Source organism: Canis aureus, chromosome 20, assembly GCF_053574225.1.
Source record: "Canis aureus isolate CA01 chromosome 20, VMU_Caureus_v.1.0, whole genome shotgun sequence".
NCBI classification, from domain to species: domain Eukaryota; kingdom Metazoa; phylum Chordata; class Mammalia; order Carnivora; family Canidae; genus Canis; species Canis aureus.
Genome location: NC_135630.1, coordinates 49,866,035 through 49,893,390, shown reverse-complemented (window position 1 = coordinate 49,893,390; position 27,356 = coordinate 49,866,035). Strand labels below are relative to the sequence as shown.

The window sequence follows — 27,356 nt, the reverse complement described above, 5'->3', positions numbered from 1 at the left end:
TGGAGATATTTTTATGATGTTGTACAAGACTAGATGTATTGATCTATTCATGTACATCTCTTTAATAAAGTGTAATCACTTCTGCTTACCCAATAAATATTTGCACTTTCAATCCAGGATTCAATAAAATAAAATAGATAGGACATCTCCTTTATCTTTTATTATTGTTTATTTTTATTTACATCATCTCTGTCCAATAGATAGTAAATTCCAGAAAGATGGGTAGAGCTTAAAGTTTTTTGGTATTTATTATTTAACAGTAAGTGCCAGTGAGAAGATTCCGTTAGCGATAATTTAGTGGGGGAGAAAAGATGTTAGCATCTGTTAGCAAACCACTAATTGCCAGACATTTTACATTTGTTACTTCACTTAATCCTCACAATAAGGATTACTCAGAGAGGTTAACATACTTGTTTAGGATTACACAGCTGGAGTTTGAAGCAAAGATTTTCTGTTCTTTTTTCTCCCATCCAGCTCCCTGCTTCCATAGCAATGGAATATAACCCACCCGTTTCATTTTTTTTTTCTGACACTTTATCCATAACATTTATATGATCTCCAAATAATTACTATATTTTAATTTCATCTCATTTTCCTTTAAGAGAAAAGAAATAACTTTCTACTTATTACAAGTCATTGTAATGAAACTTTCCAAAGAGCACTAGAAGGAACCTGGAACATTATAGTTAATAACCACAGTAAATCTGCCTGTCTCCTTTTGTTTGTTTGTTTGTTTCTATTTTCCTTTCACTCCCACAACTCACCTTGATAAAGTGGATTCTGAAACTTTGTCATTACAATAGCTGTGGACAGTCTCACAAAGACAATTTCTTCAATCACCCAAAGTATATGTTAGTCAGCCATGAAAATTTCACCTAATAGACTTAGGAAATTTAGAAAGCTGGAAGAAAATGAAAGATCATTTAGTACAGTTATTTTATCATGCAGATGAAGTAAAGGGCTCATTTAAATAAAATTATTCTCATAAGTATTTAACAGCAACAACAACAAAACATGCTGCTTCCTGGAAGGAGCTGATAATGTTCTGTGTTAGAGATTTGAGACTGAAAACTTTTATCCATAAAGACATTTTCAGGAGAGGTTTGAGATTCAAATGATTATGCTAAAGTCTTTGCAGAAAATTCAGAAAGGTCAGACTACGACCAACCAAAAAGGGATAATATCCTACCTAAGGAAATTGAATCCACCCACAGGAGTGCAAGTATCAAAACTTTATTTGTGGCAGAAGACTTAGGTTACACATTTAAGCCTGGAGAGAATGGAAATTAAAACCAGTATCTCTTGACTTCCAGTCTATGTCATATCCTATCTCAGTTGAACCCATCATGTTTTAGCAGCACAGCTTAATCCTAACAACATAGAAAACAAGATACCAATGAATACTGTATAGTATTGTATACAATTAGGTTCAGTCATCTGTTTTGGTTTTCTTTTATGGAAATATTCTGAAGGTGCTTTCAGTTAATTTTTACTAAAACACACAATCAAAATAACTTATTTCTCAGTCACTGAATTTTATTGAGAATAAAATATTGTCTTTGAAGTTGAGGAAATTAGTAAATGATATACTCAGCAAAATCATACAATCTTCTCTTCCAATGATTTTTAATCATTCTCCTTTAAGGAAAATATGGATTATTTTCTGATAAAATACAATTAAAAGCAAATTTAAACTTTGTCTACATTAGAGGTATAATATCTACTTTCAATGAGATACAAATTGTCTGGCTTAACTTTATTCTCTCACAGATTGATTTATTTTCCTCAAGAAATGTTAACACTGAGATATCAAAACAATGTTAATTATTAATGGATTTTATCCATAGGAAATCTCTTTTTGTTTTCCAGGACAAAATAGCTCTTTAAAGGTTATTTTAACCTCAGTGCTACAAACAACTTTTACATCAAGAGCAAAGACTCAAGGCTTTTGAAACAATTAATAACAAAATCTGTTTTGAGAATCCACAGTGTTTCTAGCAATGTGATTATCTGTATAGTTAAAGGGAATCAGAAAAATATAATTTTAAAAATAAAATATTTTAAAAAGCTCATAAAATAGGAAAAAAGAAGTCAATTATCTTCATCTTAACTATACACAAAATTAATGATAGATCCACACTCTTAGAAAAAATTAGCTCTTGTATTAAGACAATAATTCCACATCTTAACACCAATCAGAGGAACATCTCTTATTTTTTAAACAATGTAATTAATAACAAAAGTCAATAGGTAACAAAATTACTTAATTTTAATGAAGAACCTCAGCCTCTTTCCTCTTCTTTTAATAGAGCCAAAATATAAGGGCAAGACTGAATTGATTTCCATAGTCTAAATTATTATTTTTTTTTATTCTCCAGTTGTGGCTAATGATCAGTGAAATGGTGGGACTTCAGGCATTTGGCAGAAAGTAGACAAATTTAAAACAACAACAACAAACAGAAAAGAGACAAAGGGCATGGATGATCTACAAAATCATCAATTCACCTCTCAGTAATTGAGTAGTGCCACGCTTTTGTGAGAATAAAGAAATAAGCAATGGAATAGAACTTTGCCTTTTTCCTATAGAAATAGTTGGGAGTTAGCTTCTTTCAGAACTTATTTGAACTGTCAGCCTTCGTTCCTTTATTTATGTGAAGCATAACTGAATTTGCACTTAGATATTATATTCCTGCAATGTAGCAATGAGATTTATTCACTTTTTGTTAGGAAATTTATTTTGGTTTTAGGTTGGTATGTGTGTACACATGGGCCTCCCAAAGAAAATTAATTGTCCTATTTGTATCTAAAACCTTCCCACAAATAACTTTGGTGTATAAGAGTATCCACATAAGTTGCCATGACCTTCCTGGTACAGAATATTCACTGCTATCAGAACCTTTCAAAAAAAAAAAAGAACCTTTCAGCACAGCATGTTGATATTGTTGATATGTATATACTTAAATGGAATATTCTATGAATCATAACCAGAATTTACACCATTTCAGAACAGGAGCTGTCAACTATTTTCTGTAAAAGGTCAGATAGTAAATATTTTAGATTTTGCCTATTGCAACTACCCAACTCCACTGTTCTGGAAGCCATAGAGTATATGTCTACAAATGATTATAACTGTGTTCCAATAAAACTTTATTTACAAAAACAGATTGTGGACCAAAATTGGTCTGCATATCATAGCCTGCTGACCTATCATTTAAAATGCAAGTGGAAATGGTCTAAAGAAACTATAATCCTAAGTAATCCTTTATTCCTATTCCATAGAAGAACTTTATAAGACAATGCAAAAAATAATGGGGAGGAAATAAAGTCCAAAGGAAGAAAAGACAAGCCATTAATAATTTCTAAATAATATTATCTGGCCTTTCCTCAAACATATACTTTATATGTATATGCTTAAAAACATTCTTTCTACATAAGAATGTTTCACATTATTTTAAAAAATCAAATTAAATAAAGCAATATTTTAAAAAAAATTACCAGTAAGTATTTGATACCTGTTGTGAGCTAAGCGTATTGCCAAACCAAGAAATTCCAAATGTATAATATGTATATTGCAACCTGTTTTAGTTAATAATTGGTATCTAACATAGCTATTAAAGTGACTGGCTAATTTGAACAGTAAATAAAAAAAATAGATTTCTCAGTTACACAGACAGTTCAGCAGATTAATACATCTGTGCACTGAAATTTAGATGATGTAAAAGTTCATTCGACATATAAATTCTAAATGGAATGCTCATGGTAGAGTTCCAAATATCAAAACTTAATTTAATTTTGTCTATTATTATTAATTATTATTATTTTTAAAGAGAGGGAAAGGTGGGGAAGGGCAGAGGAAGAGGGAGTGAGAAAATTCTAAGCAGGCTCCATACCCAGTGCAGAGCCCAATATTAGGCTTGATCTCACAACCTTGAGATCATGACTTGAGCCAAAGTCAAGAGTCAGATGTTTAACTGACTGAGCCACCCAGGTGCCTCAAAACTTAATTTTAATGAACTAACAAGCAATGTTTTATTTGTTTTACATAGGTTTCACTTCTATACCTTACTGGGGGAGGTAAAGTCATGCTTTGAAATTTTGCTTCAATAAATATATGTCTATATGTCTATGTGCTTTCAACACAAAAATCATTTTAGTATTGTAATAATCAAACTTGTGCTTAGTTAGCCACATGTTCTTTTCCATTTCTTTTTCTTTAATCTTTTTAAAATTTTTCTTCTAAATTTGCTTTTCTGACTGACTCAGACAGTAAACATTAATGATTTGAAATATGATATCTTTATTTTTAAAGTTCCCATTATATCCCATGAACTAATAAATGGTTTTGATAGTTCCATCCAGCTTCTTATCAGGATAATCTCCAGTGAGGGCTACCTACATACAAGGGTAAAATGAGTTTGCTAGGATTGAAAGTAAAACACAAAAACCATGCCCTGAAAATGTGTTGGGGTAGGAGCGAGGGAGAGGCAGTCAGATTAATAATCAAATGGTATAACATCTATAATCTAGATGACATGCAAACCATCATCAAGGTCCAATGGGATTGAGGACAAATTGAAGAGGAAGGCCCTGGGCTTGACTTCATTATTAGTTCACAGCCGAGATGATAGTGTCATCACACAGGCAGCAGCTCCTGGGGAATCCATCCCATGTAACATGGAAAAGAGCAAAGCAGTGCATCCCATCAACCCCAACACAAGCCCTAGACAGGCTAGGAGGCAGGTTTTAACAAGCACCCCTCCCCCAAGGATCTGTAGAAAACAGGATAGCCTGACTTCCTAAAGGGACGTTAAGGGTCTCCAGAGGCAGAAAGGCCAAGGTGTGGTCCACGCCCTGTTGGCAAATGAAATTATTGATATACTGCCAGACTGATTGTCAGTGGTTTTGGGCAAGTGAAGGATATCTGGGAATCTGGAGCAAACAGCTGCCTTAGGTACAGGAATTATTAATGCATAGTGATTCAGGCTAGGAACTGAGCAGGGACTGACACATGGTGATTATAGGTAATGCAGGAAGCTGAATGCACATGCAATACATAGTGCTTTTTTACTTTGCAAAGCATTTTACAATGAATGACAAGTTAATGTATAAACTCCATTAAAACAATAAAAAAGTCAGGTTTTTTTCCACCCAGATTGGTCTCACAGTTTAAATAATTCATTATATTTGCAACACCATTATTAGATATTTTCTCAGGGGGGCTTTAACATTTTTATAAGCAAAAAAAAAATTCTGACAAAAAAAAAGTATGGTGTATTTTTTTCAAACCTAATTTTCATTTATTTTTTAACTTTCGGAGAAAAAATTCCTTTCTGTCTCTGTACAGTTACTAGTCTTCTAACGGCAAGTATTTAGTCACAGTGAATTCATTTAAATATTGGGATAAATTCCACCATCAGTTGCCACATTTCCTTCAGGGCTCTGCATTTATTTATTTATTAGATTCCCCAAATTGTATGCTTGGTTTAAATAGCTTCGGGGCAAAAATACAATAAAATTGCATTAGTTAAAAATATAACCAGCATCAGCAACATGAAAACATAACAGTAAAACAGCATGAGCATATACATATAAACATAGTCATCATTTTAACACTCCACTGGGACAAGCCATATTACAAAGATAGATTGTTTGCCAAGCCCTGAAGCTTAAACAACTGGGGCCCTGGGGAACCACGTGGGCCTGGAACTCAGGTTGGAATGGTCATCACAGGCTCCTCAGAGGAATGCAGCTCTCTATCCAGGGAAAATCAACAACTGTTAACAGAAGCAGATTTCATTTGGCAAGAAGGTTAGGAGGAAAGAAAACTCTAATTTTTTTTTTTTCTGTGTTTTCTGGCAGAGGACAACATTTCTAAACATCAGCACACACCCAAACCTAACAGACATTGAAAAACAGATTTTGGGGTATTTTTAGTTTATGTGAGGGAATTGGATGAGACATGGAAAAGGAAGAAATATAAAAATGTGTGTGTCTGTATGTGTGTGTGTGTGTAAGTCTACTGAACTTGTATAAACTTTGAGTGTTTGAGCTAATGAAATAAGAGTACATGTATATGTACACATATATATCATATATATAAATATATATATTTGTAAATTCAAAGAACCTTAGATTTTTTTTCCTTTTCTATTTATTGTCTAAATGCTCCCCATGTGATCTATAAATACCGTGTATCTGAGCATGTCAGAATCTAGTGGAAGGTCTTTCTGGGATTCCCAGTAGCCTTCAGACTTAAATTCAAACCATTTAGCAAAAAGCATACGGGGCCATTCAAGATCCAGGCCTTGCCCACTTGTCTAGTTTTCTTTCTCCCCTTCTCCATCACAACACAGAATTTTATGAATGCTGCTGACTTTGTTCAGAATATCTTTTGTCTCATTCTACTCCCTCTACTGCTGCCTGACTTGTAATCGTGAGCAGAACTCTTTTCCTTTCCTCTGTCGTAAGAATTCATGGTACTGTCTCATTTTCATAAGAGACCAAATCTTACCACGACTTTGCAACAGAATAAAATAAATATTACATTTATTAGAATAAATAGACTGAACAACAGTACTCTAAATACAAAGCATAAATGTTTATCATTACTTCATGATTATTGTATGAGCTAATTATTTCTCTTTTCATTCTTAAGCTCTATAGGGGAAAAGACTTGCAAGAAGGTAGAATGGTACAGTGGTAAAGAAAGCAGGCTCTTAATTTTAATTATGTGGGCTCAAATATCATCTCTGCTGCTTATCATCTGGGTAAATGCTAACATACTGATCTGTGGTTTTGTTTCTGTGAAATGGGTGCTCTCAATAAGCAGTCTTAATTTTTTAAATCAAAATCAAAAGGAACAGATGAGTGATTCTTTTTTCACTGGATTTTAATCCATTATAATATGATGAATTTGAAGCACGAGCAAAATCAAATGCTATATAAACTACTATTTACATGCAAGGTATGTGGAATGAGAATTAAAAATGAAAACAGGAAAGTGTGAAATTGGTCTTGGCGTTCTCCTTGGAGTTTTCTGTGAATCAGGAAAAGCTCTGATCCTTTCCACAGAGGGGAAAGATGCATAACAACATAAAGCGTCATATAAAATCTGAGATCTTATAAGTCTCTAAAGCTTACCCATGAATTTCTTGAATCTACAGACACCAAAATAAGAGACCAGATCCTAGATAATTGTTTTTTTTTTTAACTGAGTCTTTTTTTTTTTTTTAAACTGAGTCTTAAAGAATATAATGGACATTAATAGATTAAATATAAAGAGGAAGGGAATCCAGGTTGGGGAAATGGTATAACTAGGACCAGGAGGTATACGCAAGTGACATGTATGCAAGCATTTTTAAAAGGGCAATTGTTTCATCATTTAGATTTGAATATTTATAATGGTGTTATTGTATTTCCTTCTCCAGACTATACTGTCATTCTAAACTTATTTTGTTTTTTTTTTGTTTTTTTGTTTTTTTAATTTTTATTTATTTATGATAGTCACAGAGAGAGAGAGAGAGAGGCAGAGACACAGGCAGAGGGAGAAGCAGGCTCCATGCACCGGGAACCCGACGTGGGATTCGATCCCGGGTCTCCAGGATCGCGCCCTGGGCCAAAGGCAGGCGCTAAACCGCTGCGCCACCCAGGGATCCCTCTAAACTTATTTTGATCTGGTTGTTTGTGGTGCCACTCAATAGACAGTATGCCCATCCATAGAGGTTTAGACGTGAGTAGTTTAGGAAGAAGAAAAGCTTCAGGGAAATACCACATTTGTATTTAGATTTGTAAGATAAATGTTTATTTAGAATAAGAAAACAAATGAGTAGATTCACTTATGAAGTACAAATAGACAAACCAAACAATACCAAGCAAAGCAAAGAAAATGCAAATAGAATTTAAAAAAAAACTAACTCAGACAATAGCAGTATACTCTCCCTTTCATCAGTGTCGCCTTCATCTGTGTAACCACAACTTATTTCCAGCTATAAATAACACTGAACTAGAAGGCTAAGATTTTATATGTAAAGTTGCCATACTGCTGGATCACAAGCAACTCTTTTTCTTGAAACAGAAATTTACCTTTTGCAAGTTTCTTTTTTGAATTAGGTTAATCTATCTAGATTTCTGAGTTTACATAAATATTCTTGAGAATTTCTCATTGAGTCATTGAGTTAATAATTTAACATGACTTTAAAAAACTAGATCTCTGAAACCAAATCCAAAATATATTTAGAAGAGTCAAAGCATTATTTTTACGATAATTAGACATAGAATTCCTTTCATTATTTTTGACATTTTTGAGGCAACATAGTACCTGTAGAAATAAAGGATGGGAAGAGGAATAGAAATATGGTTTTGAATTTCGTATATACTATTTAATTTTATTTAAGCTAATAAAGTGTTTCCTCAATTAGGTGCTTTTATTTATTTTTTTAATTAGTTGCTTTTAAATGTAAAATATGTTATTTCTTTTCAAAATTTCCTTATATATTACTATCCTGTTTATTTATTTACTTAGCATGCTGATTATTTCCATAAATAATCTAAATGATAACCTGGAAAGATAAAATATTGTAACGAGGAAGGACATTTTTAAAAAGGGAGAAAAAGGATTAGCAATGTAAATAAATCTGAGGGTGAGATTGATCCAAATAAATTCATTTATGAAAAATTATTCTTAAATTTGGCTCTAAGTTCCAAGAAGCTATTGCAAAAAGAGAAGCATGATGAATTTCAGGATTTTCATGAATATCCATAAAAAGGACTTATAAAGAAGGAATACTAATTTGCACAAGAGAGTAAAATTAGTACTAATATTGAAGCAAGAGTGAAATCAAAATTTCCCTACAGCTTTTCAGAAGTAGATTCAGAAACAAAAGATAATGTAGTTTGGAGTTACCTTACTGTCAACCTCCAAGGTAAAAAAAAATCCACTAGGGAAAATACAAAAAAAAAAGAGTATCTTCAGCTCTTCATTATATTAGCAAGTTGTTAATAAATATAATGTTTTAAAAAAATATATAATGTTTTATTTACAATATATATGCAATGTACTTATAATTACATATACATATGCTAATGTATATAATATACATTTTATACACACACACACACATATGTATTATAATGCCCCATACGAAGCAGGAAAACAGTTGTTATCTAGCAAGGATGCTGGCCCAAGAATCTTACTTTTCAAGAAACTGGAAAATCTAGGGTTTTTTTTTTTTTTTTTTTATAAGAAATCTTTATATTTTTAAGAGGTCAATAGTATGTTTGCCAAATTAAACATACTGAGAGACAGATTCAATATACGAGCTGCCAGTCTTCAACTCTTATTTTACAGAATGTAGAAAAATCAATAGACTATACCTTCCATTATTAAGTATTTGGAATTACTGAGTGACAATTACCTGAAATACAACTTTTATACATTATTGGCTGAGCTCATACTACAGGTTATAAAATTCAGTTGAGCCAAAGTTTGTATTTTGTTTTCAAGGAAGTTTAAGTAGTAAGTAAAAAGAACCAAAGGCCATTTTACTACTGCGTGAAGGCTGGCCTCCTCACCATAGAATCACTTAAAGAGCTGACTAGGTCTTGGAACTCCATTTGATTTGTCTCCTTTGCTTTTCCTGAATATTGAAATCACATAGGATTCTCAAATTACCTTTAAAAGGACTCCAAGTTTGAAGACTTCATGATTATCTTATGAGACCTGTCCCAGCATTCTTTACCACTCTAGTAGTTAGGCCATCCTGCTAAATAGTGCACTCCATAGGTAACAAATTAAATATGTATGATGGGTGTTTGCTGATATATCGAAGGTGCAGAGACTGTACCATCTTTATTGATTGTGCGGAAGAAAGCATTTTGTTTAATCGTGAAGACTCTATATACCCAAAGTCAGAATGATTTGCATAACTAGATAAGTAGAAAAAGAAAGTCTCTTTTTCAAAAGGACTTCAAAGCCATCCTAAACTCAATGCCTTCCCTGTAAGTTGAGTGTGAGAAACAGAAGTGTTCTTTGCAGTGGTTACCTTTGAAAATTAGCCCTAGGTTTTCTGTGAATTGGAATAACTATGTTCTATGAAAATAACTCCTTTATTCCTGCTTCAGTGGGGCTTTTTGTTGTTATTGGTTATTTCTGCATTACTGCTCTAGAAATACTTAAGAATTAGAAGTAAGTTTGTTTTATGCATCTGAATAATATTGTGTCACCTAACATATAGGTTTTGGAAGTCCTTAAATAGAGAAAAATTCAGGAAATGAACTATTTATATTATAGAAAATAACAGGAAAAATAACAAAATTTTGTAGTTAAAATAATTATTTACAGATATCCAACTTATTCCATACAACAATCTGGTAGACTCTTCACTTTCTGGATAAACACATAGAGGTCTAAAAAGATTAAATAGCTTCCTTGGTGGTGTAAGTGATATTGTAAGCTTTGACCTCAAGTGACTTTAATCTTAACTCAGAATCACATGATTCTTACCAAACCAACTTTAAGTAATGGATAAGTCAGCTGAAACTGTTTCAAATATGTCATAATCATATAGATTCATTGCTATTATAGAAGCAATGTAGATAAATTGCTGAATATAGCTGTATGAAATAAGCAACAAGTTTATTACATTAAAACTTCGATTTAGAAAAATACATACTAACATCTTTTTTACAACAGAATTTGGGGACACTGGTTAATATGATGTCTCATAATATTGGATATTAATAAAAATTTAAAATACTGCTAATGATAATCATATTCAACTGTTATACTGGAAAGCATCCATATCCCCAACATTTACATTTCCTTATTCTTGCTTATTCTTACCTGTAGAATTTAACTTATATATTTAGTCAACAGATTTTGAGGAATACTATTATCTGGGAACTGTATGAATTATTAATCAATAAGTTGAACCTGAATGCATAGTACCTCATTAAATTCTGTGTGTCTGTTCTCATTCTAAAATTGAAATCTTATGTCCTAAAGAATTTGTTTATTATCTGGAGTTTTTTGTTTTGTTTTGTTTTTTCAAAATTTTGGACATCATTCTTCAAAGATATTGTTAATCAGAAAGTACTTATGATTTTTTTTGCTATATACATCTTACTGGCCTTAAAGAAGTTGTCTAAAAATGTCAAAAGAGCAACCAAAGTCTTAATATTTAGTGTAGATTGTGAAATTCTTTTATATGCCACAGTGAAAAGCCCTTTAAAGATGTTATTCTTGTCTTTCTAATGCAAATCACAACAGAACATCTACATATCTTCCTTTTCCTAATATATGTGGCACTTTCAGGAATTCTGTGGGAGGCAAGAAACATCATTTCCTCTAATCATTAACATTTCTAAAATGAATTTGCAAATATCAGAGAATATTATAGCTATTAAATAACTAAAGTGAAAATATATTCTCTCTGGCAACATAATAATGCCTGAAAAGAAAAAAAAATATCATCAAGTAAAAGTATAATTTCTGCCCTATCTTTCCCCCTTTTCCTCTCTCTCATTTCAATTTAAGAGATTCGTTCTCCTGCCGGTTGTAACGGGAATGAATTTCAGTGTCACCCTGATGGAAATTGCATTCCTGATCTGTGGCGCTGTGATGGGGAAAAAGATTGTGAAGATGGCAGTGATGAAAAAGGCTGCAATGGGACCTTACGACTGTGTGATCACAAAACCAAGTTTTCCTGTCGGAGTACAGGTAAGCAGAACATTGGTTCAGCTTCTACCTTGGGCTTCCTGGAGATAGAATCCCTTTGGCACATCCTTAGTGTGTATCTTACCTGCATAAAAAAAAAAGTCTTCTTGTGTTTCTGGTAAGTTGGCTCACATTCTATATTTGATAATAATACTAATGTTAGCTAGTATGGAGAGCTATCTATGGGCCCAACACAGCTCTAAAGAATGTTTTTTCCATGAACTCATTTCATCATCCCAATTCACAGTGAAGAAAACTGAAGCCTGGGAAGTTTTTAACATGCTCAGGTTAAAAAAAGTCAAAAGAGCGAGCATAGCAGAATTGAGATTTGAAACCATGTGATCTGGATTCAGAGTCTGAAATTTCAGACTCCAGAAAGAGGCATGGGTGCTAAACCCATAGACAGCACTCCTCTTTCCACAGATAAATCCCTCCCCCTAAATTTCATGAAGATGAATTGAATGAAAGGCAGAATTATATATATTTATTTTCAAGTGCAGTAGACTCCTAAATTCAATTGTGGACTTGCTAGATTTCATGAAGATAAAGGTGATGGCTGTCATTCAAACTGTTGATTTGTTTTGAAAGTCACTGAGGCTTTTATACTTTTATGATGTTATTCTATTATTATGACTGTTGTATTTCATTTTTCTATACAGAGTAGGTTTGACCTGACACAATAAACCAACTTATTTATTTTCCTCTCTACACCAGATGATGAGTTGAAGTTTAGAGAAAAATTACATTACAATTAACTATTATGGTACAATTTGTCAAATGGGCCATATCATCAAACAAATAATCCATGGAAACAATTCTTATAGATTTCAGGATATATTATGGAATCATCTCTGGGATGAGGTGAAATTGCCTTTTTGAACTGCCTAATCTCTTGGTGATTCATTTTGCTCCTTATTAGGTATTTCAACCAAAAGGTAGAAATGAAAAGTTATCACAGCTGTGATTAAACAAACACTCTGGAAACCACATGGCCCATGGGCATTTAAAGTTATAAAAAGAAATTGTGTTTATTTGGACACACTTCACGTGGCCACAATTAAGCATTCAACTAAGAAATACAGAGATAAATATAAGCTAACATGGGCATAGAGAACTAAATACTCCTGAGGCTCATTCTTAATGAGGAAGTTGTGCTTTTAAAATGGTTATTTTTCCAACAATATTTTTAAAAATTATGTGACTCTTTCAATTGATAGGTTAAATGTCTTAGCTTTGGGGTTATTGGTTTAAAAATGTGACTTTAGGGGATCCCTGGGTGGCGCAGCGGTTTGGCACCTGCCTTTGGCCCAGGGCGCGATCCTGGAGACCCGGGATCGAATCTCACATCGGGCTCCCGGTGCATGGAGCCTGCTTCTCCCTCTGCCTGTGTCTCTGCCCCTCTCTCTCTCTCTCTCTCTCTCTCTGTGACTATCATAAATAAATAAGCTGAAAAAAAATTAAAAATTAAAAAAAATGTGACTTTTAATTTAGAAATTACCTTTTTGGGACATACCGTATTGGTTGAAAACTAATAGATGAATAACATGTTAAGTAATAATGTGAAGAAGAAAATCCTTTTTCTTTACTCACATCAGATTCATTGGCTGTGGCTCTTTAAATCAGACTAACAGATAGATTAATAAGAAAAAAGAAAAAAGTTTATAATATACATATATCATACATGCACATGGGAAAACTCTGATAAGTAATTCTATGGGGTGGTTGAAACTTGAGCTTATATAGAATCTTAGCAAACAATAGTAAATTTGTGAAAAGTTGACAAAAGAAAGGAAAAGCATGTTGAGTTTATAGGGATGGGATATTATAGATAGGTAAATATGTGGGAGAACTAATGGACAATAAGAGCTAGTTAATAAAATGTGTGCAGGTCCATCTTGGCACTGACTTTCTATTTTTTTTTTTTTTATGGCCATAAGACTTCCCTAGTAAAGGATTTATGGCAGTATTCATTACTCAAATTTTTATGCTTATACTCAGATAAGGGAAACAATAAGAAGGCTTCTTTCTACATCTGGTGAATCTCATATGCTTTCAGCTCAAAATAATCCTCATATAAAAGTGGCATATTTGAGGGGTAGCATATGCTGATCCCATACACTGGCTGTCTTTGGAGAATTGGATTCTGAGAGATAATTTTATTTGTGTTGATTTGGGATTCGGATTATACATTTAATAATGTTTTTAATAAAACACCACATGTATGTATCAAAGAGTCATCATGTAAACCAAATTTATTGTAAAAAAGCAGAACTGAAATAAAATTATGTTGCATTGTAAAAGGGAAATACAGTATAATGTGACTATAACTATAACTGAAATTTGCTAAAAGAATAGAATTTAAGTGCTCTCTCTCTCACACACACACACCTAGTAAATAAATAAAATAAAATAAATAAAAGCGAAATATGAAAGGTAATAATTTAACCATCAATCTGATTCTAACTTAATCTGTCGCTTAAACATAGTAAACCACAATATATCAAACAATTTGGGGAGTCATAACTCATAATTATATATGCATACTTCTGAATATTGCAGAATAAAAGAGAACTAAATATAAATATTGGATTAAATATATGTACCTGTTTGTAATGTTTTTGATATTTTAAAATCTACTCTAATTAAATTATTAGTCTTATAAGCTAAAAGACCTTTAAACTACCCAAGTAGCTGAATTCAGGATTCATATTTATTTTTCAAAGACTTCCAAATGCTAGCTTAAATATTTAAGAGTTTTCAGGATAATCAGTTTGCATTTGGTAGTTACAGTGGCTTTTCTTTTATACATAAATTGCCATCTATTAGAGTAACAGTGTAGGCACATTAATAAATTACTTCATTCCTCTATAGAAGAGAAAGTGAGCTAAATTAAAAGTACAAAACAATCATTTTTAAGAGCTTCTAAATGAATAAATGAATGAATGAACAAATGAATAAATAAATAATGAATAATAAATAAATAATAAATAAAATGCATATTTAAGAGCTTCTTATTTCAAAGGAACTCTCTTTGACCAAGAACTACACTCTCTCATCTCTGGTCTCTCACATCCAGACCAACAAGTTGCAGTTATATTATTGTTGACGAATCAGGGGAAGAAATTTCATGTCTACTTCTCATGGAAAACACTCAGAGATGCATTCTTCATTTGGACAAAAGAAAATAAATATTTAATATTATGCAATGATACCAAGATTATGGGGAAAATAGGCCCTCCAGCTACTGATAAGAATATAAATTTGGCCCAAAATTTTCACTTCTAGAAATTCATGTAAAGAAGAGCAGGAGTACATGAAGTTATATACAAAAAGATTTTTAGTGCAACATTTTAATAGCTCCCAAACTAGAAATAATTCTTTGCTCATAGCTAGAGAAACTACTCAAAGTTACAGTGCATTCACACAATGAACTACTAATGTTATTAAGAAGGCATAAGAAAAAAAATTCATAAAGATGGAGTTTTATGTTCACACTTTGAATCCTCTCTCTGCTATTAAAAACACATAAAGATGATGATAAAATATAACAGGAGAAAATGAGAGAGATATAGTCATATTAACAAACAAAATATATCTCTGATAAACTGAAATAAAATAGAATAACAAATGGTGAGCTGGTTGAATCTGGATGCCTGATTAGATTGGATTTAGAGGCCAGTAAAGAACAGATGTTCAGATCTTAGGTTTAATGGGAAATAAAGCTATCCCACATGAAGTTGGGGACTAGAACCAGGCTCACTGCTGAAAATCAGAAACGGGAGTGGGACTCCTTTGCTTTTGAAAGGAGGAGGAAAAAATTACCGCTGGTTGCTTCCTACTTAAAAGAAGTTGTGTGTCTAGAGAGATGGGAGGCCATAGGCATAGCAATCAAGCCAAGACTCTGACTAGCTTAGGCACTGCAAGTAATAAAGAGACAAATACAGGATGTATTTTTGAACCAAGAGAGGGGGTAGTGATGGAGTGGGCTGAAGTAGAAGCAGAAATACCTGTACATAGTGATGAGTAAACACATGAAGTCAGAGAGAAAATTGAAAACTCCTATCCAAGATGAGATTGAAAAAAAATCCTAAAATCATGAGGAAAACCATATCTAATAAAACCAGCTATCAAAAATCAATCATAAAATGAATTTACTCAAGCTTAAATGAAAATGAGATGTTTAAATGATGGTGATGATTTTAAAAAAGAGTTAAAATAAGTTTGTTTGAGATCCTCGAAGAGAAAAAAAATGAAAAAGAATATCCCTAAATTGAACAAGAATATATATATATATATATATACACACAGAAGGTCTATGATATATTGATATAAACATGATGAGCAAAATAATTGTAACAGAAAATAGTGGAAAATGATAGAAAGTGATACCTATTATACTTAGGAATGAAATACACCACCATGGAACTTTAAATAAACTCTAGGCTGGACACAGAGAAAACAAATTGAACAATAACATACAGGTAACTCAGGAACATCACAGAAAAAGAGAAAAAAAAAAAAGAGCAGTTGAGATCTATGTTGGAAGGCTAAAACAGATACTTAAAGAAACTCCATAAGAGAATAAAGGTATTAATACACACACACACACATGCACACATACACAAACACGCAGAATAACTAAGTTTTCCCTAAATTGAAGAACATGAATTCCCATAAAGAAATGCATTCAGTCTTTTGGGTAAAATTAATGAGATTAACCCAAACTTCTATAAGTCATTTTGAAATTGCAGATCATCAGATACTGAAACTACCAGAAAGAAAATCAGATTATCTAAGAAGATATTAAGAAATGCCCAAGAAAATGGAGTAATAAGAAGCTGAGGGAAAAACACATTCAGGCTAATATTCTATATCCAGGTAAAATATTATTCCAGATAATTTAATCATATAAATCACAAGGCATTTTTCCACATTAATCCTCACTAAGAAAATTATTAAGGCAATCAGAAAATAAGATTTAATGAGAAAACGAGAGAGATAAGTTTAGGGACCAAAGTAAAATATTACTGAGATGAACAACAACAACAAAACCAACCAAACAAAATCAAATGATAAAAATGCAATCTTCAAATAAAGGTTTTGCAGTCTAAATATCTTACATTAAATAATATACTATGGACAGCAAAAATTACAGAAACCACAATAAGAAAACCATTTTAGAAGCAAGAAATTCTACTCACTTATTCTAGCCTATTAAAAAGGAAATTGAAGAAAACTAAGCAAGAATGGAGAAGATCTAAATATAGTTATATATATTTTATATATAAAAAATGTAATTCTATTCTTAGAAGTAAAAACAAAAAAAAAATGAACCTTTTTTTACACGGCTCCAGCGAGATTTGTTTTTAAGCATTTATTGTCATAAATAACATCAGTTAAGTCCCAAGAAGTAGAAATGATGCAGACAAAATTTCCTGATCATAGCATAATAAATCTAATAATTATGAAGAGTAAACCACTCTTGAATTTGGAACTTTAATAATGAAAGCCTCATTATCTTATTTCAATGGAGTTTCAAAATGAGATTGTAGAACTTTTACAAAATAAAGATTTGTTTATATAAGAACATATGGAATATAACTAAAGCATTGCTCAAAAGAAAATTTCATAATTTTGGACATTTGTATGCAGTGTCTGAAACTCTTAGTGATTCTTTAACCTCTAACAACTTCAAAAGTATAGATGCTATAAAATCACCGAAGAAATCATCTGAAACTTTAATTATTTATATTTAACATATAGTTTTGTGAATCTTGAATGTTTAATTTTGTTTCTAGTGGTTTCTAATAGTTTCCCATCTTCAACCAGAGGAGCTAAAACAAAAAAAGTAATAATGTTAAAATGTTGTTTTCTAAATTTACAAAATTCCATCTAATTAAAGTCAATTCACAAAAGTTTAATAAATTCATATAAATTTTCAAATATTTATGCTTGTAACAATATTTTTTTTATTTATTAAAGGTTAAGACTGCTCTAAGACTTTTGAGATACCTTATTTACATTTATGTTTTTTTAATTAGAATATTTTTTAACAATATGTAGGAGAGGGATCACTGGGTGGCTCAGCGGTTTAGCGGCTGCCTTTGGCCCAGGGCGTGATCCTGGAGTCCCGGGATCAAATCCCACATTGGGCTCCTTGTATGGAGCCTGCTTCTCCCTCTGCCTGTGTCTCGCTTCTCTCCCTCTTTCTGTGTCTCTCATGAATACATAAATAAAATCTTAAAAAAAATACAATATGTAGGAGAGACAGTATTCACCAATTCTCTTTATGCTTTGCTGTATTTCTCAACTCTCTTGCAGTTAGATTGAGGCCAGGTGACTATTTGTAGCCAATGGACTATATCACTTCCATGCTGAGGCACTTAATGTAGAAAATTAGCATACTCCTGCTCTTTTTCTCCTGTCTCAGTGACCTTTTAAATTATGAATCTAAAGAGCATATATATAGATTTTAGTTGATTGGTGTAGCTCATCTTATCCTTACCAGTGTAACATCTAACTTAAAAGTTAAGACATAACAAAACAAACCAAAGGAAAACAGATAACCAGATTAATTTTTAAATATAGAAAAGAGAAAGAAACATAGCATAATTTGAAAATTCAAGAATTAGGTTTTTGGAAGAATAACCAAAATTGCTAATACATTATCTGACCTAATAAAGAAAACCCATTGAAAATCCAGTACATAAATGAGAATGGGAAAATAATTGGAGATGCTAACAAATGATATAAATTAAAGAAATATACTGTGTCACAGAAATGAATTTTAAACCCTGTATTAGTAAATTCATGTATTAAAAATATGCATTTCGAAATTTATTCTAGAAGGGAAAGTGCTGGTAATTTATTTTATAACAATAGGGAAAAAATCAATATCTGTCCCCTCTCATCATTTTTTTTTCAAAAGCTCCAAGTCCAGCTGAAAAATTCTACCAATATTTAAGGAACATTGTTACAATGCTGTTTCATCTCCTTTGGAGTATTCAAAAGGAATAAAAACTTTAAAGTTATTCTTTTAAGCAACATAGTATTGGCTTTATAATTCCCCAAAGTTAGTACCTCCCATACACACAAAGATTATAAACTTGGTCTGATGACCGTTACTACCATCATTCTAGACAAAGCATGAGCAAATCCAACAAGTTTTCAATGAATAATTCTCTATGGAAAAAAAAAAAAAAAGCCCTCCTCTCTTTAAAAGCAAAAATGGTCCCAAAGAGAAGAATGCAGTTAATATAGAATAAATAGGGGAAATATTTGCAACACAGATCATAAATATATACTCTGATACATAATGTCTTTGGTATCATTTTTTAAAATATTTTATTTATTTATTCATTCATTAGAGACACAAAGAGAGAGGCATAGACATAGGCAGAGGGAGAAGCTGGCTCCCCACAGGAAGTCTGATGTGGGACTTGGTTCCAGGACCCCAGAATCATGACCTGAGCCAAAGGCAGATGCTCACCATGGAGCCACCCAGATGTCCCTCCTTGGTATCATTTTTAAAAGACCAACTACCCATATAAAAAAGGGGCAACGTTCACAGAAAAAGAAATACAAAACGCTACTAAATAAGTGAAAAGACAATCACCTTCACCCATTACAGAAAGTCAAATCTTTAATGAGATTGTATTTTTTTTTTCAGAACTGACTGGTGATTATTAACAAAACCAATAGTATCCAGTGTTAGTAAGAGTAGATGAAGCAGACACTGATGACAGGAATATTAATGAAATTATAAGGAAAGTCATTTGACAATATGTATCTATGTTTAAAATCTGAATATACTTTCACAATTCCACCTCTAAGACCTTATTCTACAAATATACTTAATGCATTGGAGGAGTGATACCTACAAAGATATTCATTTAAGTTATATATTTTTTTAAGATTTGAATAATGCATTTAGTAAGCTAATAAGTATACAGATACCTTTACTTCTACCCCAAATAGTTGACAATGTACAGAAAGCATTCTCCATAAACAAAAGTCAAATTAGAATTCAACATCAAGAAGATTAGAAGGCTGGAGCACCTGGGAAGCTCAGTCAGTGAAGTGTCTGCCTTTGGCTTGGGTCATGATCCCAGGGTCAGGCCCCTGGGTCAGGCTCCCTGCTCAGTGAAGAGTCTCCTCCTTCTCTTTCTTCCTTTGCCCACCCCCACCCCCCACTCCTGCTCTCTCTCTGGCTCCCAAATAAATAAATAAATAAATCTTAAAAAAAATGATTAGGATTTCTTTATTAATCTGATGATTATTTTGAAGTATGATTTTAGTTTTCAAATTTGTGGCCTTCTAAATAAATCCTAATATATATATATTAAAATAATTAGAGATGAATGACATGGGATATACTGCACAATTAAATTTCTGTGAAAGCTTTTTTTTAGTAGACTTAATTTTTAGAACACTTTGAGGTTCACAGTAAAAATGAGAGGAAAGAACAGAGTTCCTATATTCCCCCTGTTACCCCTATACACACAGCTTCCTTTACTAACAGCCTCCTGCAACAGAATGACTTATTAAAATTGTTGCACTTGTATTCCTACTTTGACACATCATTAGCACCCAAAGTCCGTAATTTCTATTAGGACCTACTTCTGGTGTTGTACAAACTATGAATTTGGGTGAATGTGCAACGATGTGCCATGTGCCACCACCTTATCATACAGAGTGGTTTCATTGTCCTAAAACTCCGCTGTGCTCTGCTCTCTGTGCTGTGCCCTTTCCCTCCAGCCCCTGGCAACCACTGATGTTTTTATTGTCTCTGTAGTTTTGCCATTTCTAGATTGATATAGTTGGAATCATTAGCATGTAACCTTTTCAGACTGGCTTCTTCTTTCACTTAATATACACTTAATTTCTCTCCATGTCTTTTCATGGCCTAACAGCTCTATTTTTTTTTTTTTTCCATCCATGAATAGTATCCCATTGTCTGGAAGTACCACATTTTTTTTTTTATCAATTTATCTACTGAAAGATATCTTGGTTGCTTCCAAGTTTTGGCTGTTATGATGTAAACATTTACTAGAAACATCTGTGTATAGGTTTTTGTGCAGACACAAATTTTTAATTCATTAAATTAAAAATTCAGTAAATACCATAGAGCACAATTGCTGGATCATATGGCAAAAAATGTGTTTAACTTTGTAAGAAACTGCCGTCCCCACCAGCAATGAATGAGGAGTTCCTGTTGCTCCATACCCTCCCCAGCATTTGGTGTATCAGTGTTTTGGTTTCTCATCATTCTAATAGGTGTAAGGTGATATCTCATGGTTGTTTTAATTTGTATTTCCTTAATGGCATATGATGTTGAACATCTTCGATATTGCTATTCATTGCTAAGTTGTTTTTAATAGTTAAGTGTTATGAACAATCTACATAGGCCAAGATAGGGCTCTAGATTTGAACATGAAATGGTATATCCATACAGTGGAATACCTAGCAGCAAATTTAAAGATTGGAAATCACTGTTATACTTGGACATGGACATTGCCTGTGATTAAGTTTTGAGTAGAAAGTAAGGGAAAACAATAGGGGGCATAGTATGTGATACTTTTTTATAAAAGTGTTTTTCATAATAAAAATATATTTCTAGAGAATTCACAAGAATTTGTTATCAGTGTTTGTGAATAGGGGAAAAAGAGTGAGACGGTGTCATACTTGTACAGTCTTCTCTTATGAATGTTTTTCTGAGAGTGATGAGATATTGGGGCTGACCCATATAACTTTCACTCCAGATTCCATTGGCAAAAGCAATAAACATTTTGAAGTCAGGTCACAGGATAAGGTTAAGAGTTAAGGATTAAATGCTCTTTAGCAAAAGAATGTAACAAAACTAACTCGCACACATGGGGATTTAACTCTGATTGGCTTCACAAATAACTTGCTTTGTGCTGATCCCCTGTGTAATGAAAATCTTCTGTGGGCTTCTGTGAATGGCAAAGTGTTACTCTTTCCTATGATTACATTGTTTTATTTCCTTCCCCATTGTTGTATCAGTAAATACAAAGTGAAATGGTGAATTTAATCATTGTTTAAAAGCAATATGGAATAATTAGACCCAAAGATTTCCTACAATGGAATAGTGATTTTGTTGGAATTATATGATGAATTGTATATGAAGAATTTCTAAATACAGCACTTTTTCTCCCTTGCCTATAACCAACCCTATGGAATAGTTTTACTTATTTCTGATGAAAATAATGTGATGAGTTCTCCATTGTCTATGTGTCGTAACACTAATAAAACACTTAGCATATTGCTTCTGAGCCTTATATATTTCTGTTTTGATTTCTCCCAGAAGCAGTTTTAAACATTTGCTGTATGCTATCTCTTTTCTCTTCAATACTGTATCTGAAGAAAATATTTTGCCCAGAAGGGCTTTTCTTTAGATACTGATCCTATGACCTCTTACTTCCTATGGGACCTTAGTCAATTTTCTTGCTTATGTTTTCAATTTTTTTCTCCACATTAATTTTTCTTCCTCTCTATAAAATATCTAGCCCAATAACATCAAAAATTTTTATCTGATTTTATTAAATTTGTCTGTTGTCCTTTCATCAAATAACGTTGTGTAGCGCACCTAGAAATCTTTCCTCTCACTCATTCATTCCTTCACCTTTTCTCTACTTTATCTCTACCTTTGAGGGAATTTGCTGTCTCTGTTGTCACCAGAGATGATTTCACAGTCCCTCCTCTTCTGTCTTGAGTCCTGCTCTGCCATTCAGTAATTATGTGAGTTCAGATAAATTACCAAACCTAAATTTTGGTTTCTAATCTATAAAATAGAGATAATGATGATGCGGACAATGATATCATCATCATCATCATCATCATCATCATCATCATCATCGTCATCATCGTCATCATCATCATAAATAGAACATAGTGTCTAAATTACAGTATGAGCTTGATGAATGATAACTAATCCTGCATTTTGACTTTTTCTTGTAAGATTTGGCCTTTCTCTGCAACACATATCCTCTATTTGAAATCTTTTCTTGTGAACTCTCATACTGGATTGTCCTCTATTCACTTATCTTTTAGATTTTTTAATTTCACTTTTCCTTGCTTGCCCCTTATATTTAAGGTAAAAAGAAATATTTGTTGAATGCATAATGTTTCAGACATTGTGTAGATGTTTTTCTTTCTTTCTTTTTCTTTCTTTCTTTCTTTCTTTCTTTCTTTCTTTCTTTCTTTCTCTTTCCTTCTTTCTTTCCTTCTTGTAGACGTTTCTTTTAATTTCCTTCTTTTGCTCCTTCTCATCTTCATGCAAGGTATCCATAGTAATTTCTTCTATTCCCAACATTTCAACCATCATTTCCCAGGCAAATGTTTCCCAAATTCCCATCACTGAATTTCACCTCATACTTCAAACTAATTTCTTCCACTGCTATGCTGAACATTCCACTTTTTCTCTGAAGCTAGAATTTTTTTTCACATTCTCTATTTCTGTTAGAAACATCTTCAATCCTCTACACATTTAAGTTTAAAGCAGAAAGTGGATTTTGACATTCTGACTTGTCTTCATATTTTCAGGTCCTACTGATGCTCTGTCTACAATTTCTCTACCATCACCCATTCCATTCTTTCCACTCACATATCATAGCATATGGTAAATCTGTATTATCTGTCCTTCAGACCACTGTGTGGCCTACTGTGTTTTCCTCTAACAGTAATTGGCTTCAATCCATTCTACACACAGCTTTAGCTCCCTATTACCTCATAAACTGTGACCTGAGATCATACTTACTCAAAATCTTTCAATGGTTCTCCATTGTTTAAGATGAAGAGACACCTCATAAATTAGCAGTCATCATTTCCTGAACTGTGACTCCAAACTGCCTTATTATTGCTTCTGGAGCAAGTCCCACCCTTTCCTGACTGTTTATGACTTTACTTAGGAGTTTTTTATGTTATGTGTGGATTAGATTCAGCAAGTAACACTAAAATCCCATGTGTTCAAATAGCCATTGAAAATCACCCTTTAAACTCAGTATACATGGTTCTGTGTATACAGTTCTGATGAAAATTTGTACATATAGCTATGCTATTAGGAAAATAATGTTTAGCATAAAATAAAGAATACATATGCAAAACAGAATTTTATTGTGAACTCATTCAGAAATGGAGGAAGACCAAATGGGAGTTAATTTACTTCAAACATCTATGCCCTGACACATTCCTGTTGAGTAATAAGAACAATCGCCATGCTATTAAATTACCTCTCTTTTTTCTGTTTTACTTGCCTTTTGTTTCTTAGTTGGTATATATTTGAATATAATGACTATATTCTTTAGTCGGCTGTCTATATGATTTTTTTTTCTGTTTCCATAAGTAGTATTCACTGGCACCCTTCAAAACCCCTTTCCAGGGATCCCTGGGTGGCTCAGCAGTTTAGTGCCTGCCTTTGGCTGAGGGCGTGATCCTGGAGACCCAGGATCGAGTCCCACATCAGGCTCCCTGCATGGAGCCTGTTTTTCCCTCTGCCTGTGTCTCTGCCTCTCTCTCTCTGTGTCTTTCATGAATAAATAAATAAATAAAATCTTTAAAACAAACCAAAAAAAAAAAAAAAAACCCTTTCCAAATAATATCTCAGTAAATCTTGTTCTCAGCCTTCCCATTATATATATTTTCCACCTTTCTGAAATGCCATAGCACTCTGTGATCATTATATGGCTTTTATTTTATTCATATATAAGTATACATGTTCAATGTAGAACATTTGTGATTACTAGACTTATTGCTGCACAAGGTCAGGGATTTGTTTTTTCCATTTTTCTACATTCTTCAGTAGCTAGGCAAACACATTATACTCAATAAATAATTGCTGAATTGAATTGAAGTCAACATTGTTAGAGAAAGAAATATGTATGCAGTATTAAAGGTTAATGGTGTAAATATTTTTTAAAATACCGCAATTTAAAAAGACATTATGCTTATATTGAGTAAATCCATTTGGATTTCCTCAAAGATTAACTTCTCTTCATACTCATATTCTTTATTTTTTAAGATTTATTTATTTATTTGAGAGAGTAAGTATGAGTGAATGAGGGAGAGAGGGAGAGAAATCCTCAAGCAGAATTCCCACTGAACACAGACACTGACTGTGGGCTAGATCCCAGGATCTTGAGCTCAGGACCAAAGCCAATCAAGAATTGGATGCTCAGCCAACTGAGCCACCAGACACATCCATACCCATATTAATATTTACTGTGAATCACATCCCAGAACCAAAGTTATTATGTTATAACATATGATGTCTTTTATTAAGATAAAAATGAGTCAGGCAGTTTACAAAATGATAAATCTATTTTTTAAAATGGCCAAAATAGTTTAACAGAGAAAGAAACTCTAGAATCGATCATATAAATTTATTCTTGAAAAGCAGTACAGTGTCTAATGACTCCAGAAACAGTTTCCCTATAGCTGTTGACTTTGTACTGACTTTATCCTAAACTATAAATTTCAAGATAACAGAAATAAAAATAGCCCTTATAATGTCCTTGGTGTGTTTGTGTGTAGGTGTGTTTATGTTTGCATGAGTGTGATTTCACGAGTTGTCATGATACATACCAACATACTGATTATTATTTGTTGTTGTTGCTGCTTTTTACTTGGCCATTCTTATTCTCATTGCCTAAAGGGAAAAACTGCAGTTTCTGTAATATTCTTGCACACATAGTTATGAATAGAAAATATCATTTTAAATAGATCGGAAAAGATTATGTAAAACTTAACTTGATAATAAACACCTAATAATATTTTCAGCACATAGTTTTAAAGTATAATTAGTAAAGACAGAGTAATTGACTTGGTTATTTGAACTTAAATGTGAACATTTAAAAATTATTTTAAAAATTTTTGGGTTTTTTTAGATATTGGATATTCATATTTTCTAAAACACATTTCAATACTATTAATCTGTATTTAATTTTCATAATACAAATTTTCTCTAAGACTCAAGTTTCTGATATATAAAGGAGAGAACTTAAGGAAATCTGTAGTATTCATTATTTCAAGATATTATATCCAATTATTTGACTATGTAAGGATTTGTCTTAATATGAATCAAGTAAAAATCAACAGTCTTTAAGCATACTTACTAAAGTCATTTGCTTTTAGGTTTTCCCCAATTAATGATCATGAATTAGAAATTTAAACTCAGGGATCCCTGGGTGGCGCAGTGGTTTAGCGCCTGCCTTTGGCCCAGGGCGCGATCCTGGAGACCCGGGATCAAATCCCATATCGGGCTCCTGGTGCATGGAGCCTGCTTCTCCCTCTGCCTATGTCTCTGCGCCTCTCTCTCTCTCTCTCTCTGTGTGACTATCATTAAAAAATTAAAAAAAAAAAAAAGAAATTTAAACTCATACCTGGTATGCCCTCTTAATCCACATTTTTGTAAGGATTAAAACCAAACAAGATGCATTTCAAGCATCCCCTGCAATATCAGAGACAGGGGAGAACTATTTAAACTTGTAAATCTCATCTAAGATACTTCGTATCTCTGGTAACATAATCTGAGTTAAAATTACTAGTCATTTGAATACGATTTTCCTTTACCTTTTCAAGGCAGCATTTAGGTTAGGGATAGCAAATAGGTTTTACTGCTGTTCTGACTCTAAAAGATTGATAGTGGTTTATGGACAGGTTTGTTGAAACAATTCTATGGTTATCCTGGAGTCAGTGATTAAGAATGTCATGGTGGATTAGTAAAAAAAAAAGAAAAAAAAAGAAAGAAAGAAGAAGAAGAAAGAAAGAAAGAAAGAAAGAAAGAAAGAAAGAAAGAAAGAAAGAAAGAAAGAAAGAAAGAAAAAAAGAAAGAAAGAAAAAAAGAAAGAAAGAAAGAAAGAAAGAAAGAAAGAAAGAGAAATTACACCTTGATTTACCAAACTAAAAATATAAATTATTATATTACTCTTAAACTCTCATTCTACTGTATTTGTAGGTGATCCCTTATGATTTATTACTTAAGTACAGAATGCCATATTTTAGACTAAAATTATATGTTATGCATTGGCTTTGTCTTGCTAACTATATTATATAAACTCTTTGGTGACAAGGAATGGGTTTTAGTACTTTCTTATATTTCCTAAAGTTCCTAGGGATAAATAAGTCACACCTCAACAGAGAATTTTTCATAATTCATCTGTAGAAACCATCAAACTTGATGCACATGTGTATACATTTCATCATCATCATCACTTTTAAAATGAGCATTTGGGGGGGGGGTCATACAGAAATATGGTAGAAGGAAAATAAATAGCACAAATTGATCAATAAAAATTCTCCTCTCCTACTCTAGTTTTCCAGAACCTCAAGTCTTCCTCACCAGAGGCAATCACTGTTAGCTATTTTTGTTGTATCCTCCCAGAAGGAATTCATGTAGTGATAAACTTGTCCATATGTTTATATTGATGTGTATGGAATTATAGTTCTAGATATTGGTAAATACATAAATATCTTCTAACATATATGAAAACCTACCATGCACTTGGTTTTGTACCTTTTCTATTGATAAGTTCTGGAGATTGTGTTATCTTGTGAAGAATTATTTCATTCTTTTTCACTCCAGTGTATAATAAAGTGCATGGATACATTGTAATTGATATCACCAGTC

The 27,356-nt window shown here is 32.6% G+C and overlaps 1 protein-coding gene and 1 long non-coding RNA gene across 12 annotated transcripts in view; one reads left to right on the top strand and one right to left on the bottom strand.

Moving 5' to 3' along the window:
* LRP1B (LDL receptor related protein 1B) overlaps positions 1 to 27,356 on the top strand; it is a 1,828,472-nt gene that overhangs the window by 1,163,487 nt on the left and 637,629 nt on the right. For all 10 annotated transcript variants that reach the window (XM_077861563.1, XM_077861564.1, XM_077861559.1 and 7 more), the window contains one exon: positions 11,534 to 11,716. In XM_077861563.1, coding sequence (XP_077717689.1) covers positions 11,534 to 11,716 — 183 coding nt within the window. The remainder of the gene's footprint in view (positions 1 to 11,533; positions 11,717 to 27,356) is intronic.
* Positions 1 to 27,356, bottom strand: part of LOC144291793 (uncharacterized) — a 50,302-nt gene that overhangs the window by 12,625 nt on the left and 10,321 nt on the right. For both annotated transcript variants that reach the window (XR_013359327.1, XR_013359328.1), the window contains exon 2: positions 765 to 901. This is a non-coding gene — a long non-coding RNA (uncharacterized LOC144291793). The remainder of the gene's footprint in view (positions 1 to 764; positions 902 to 27,356) is intronic.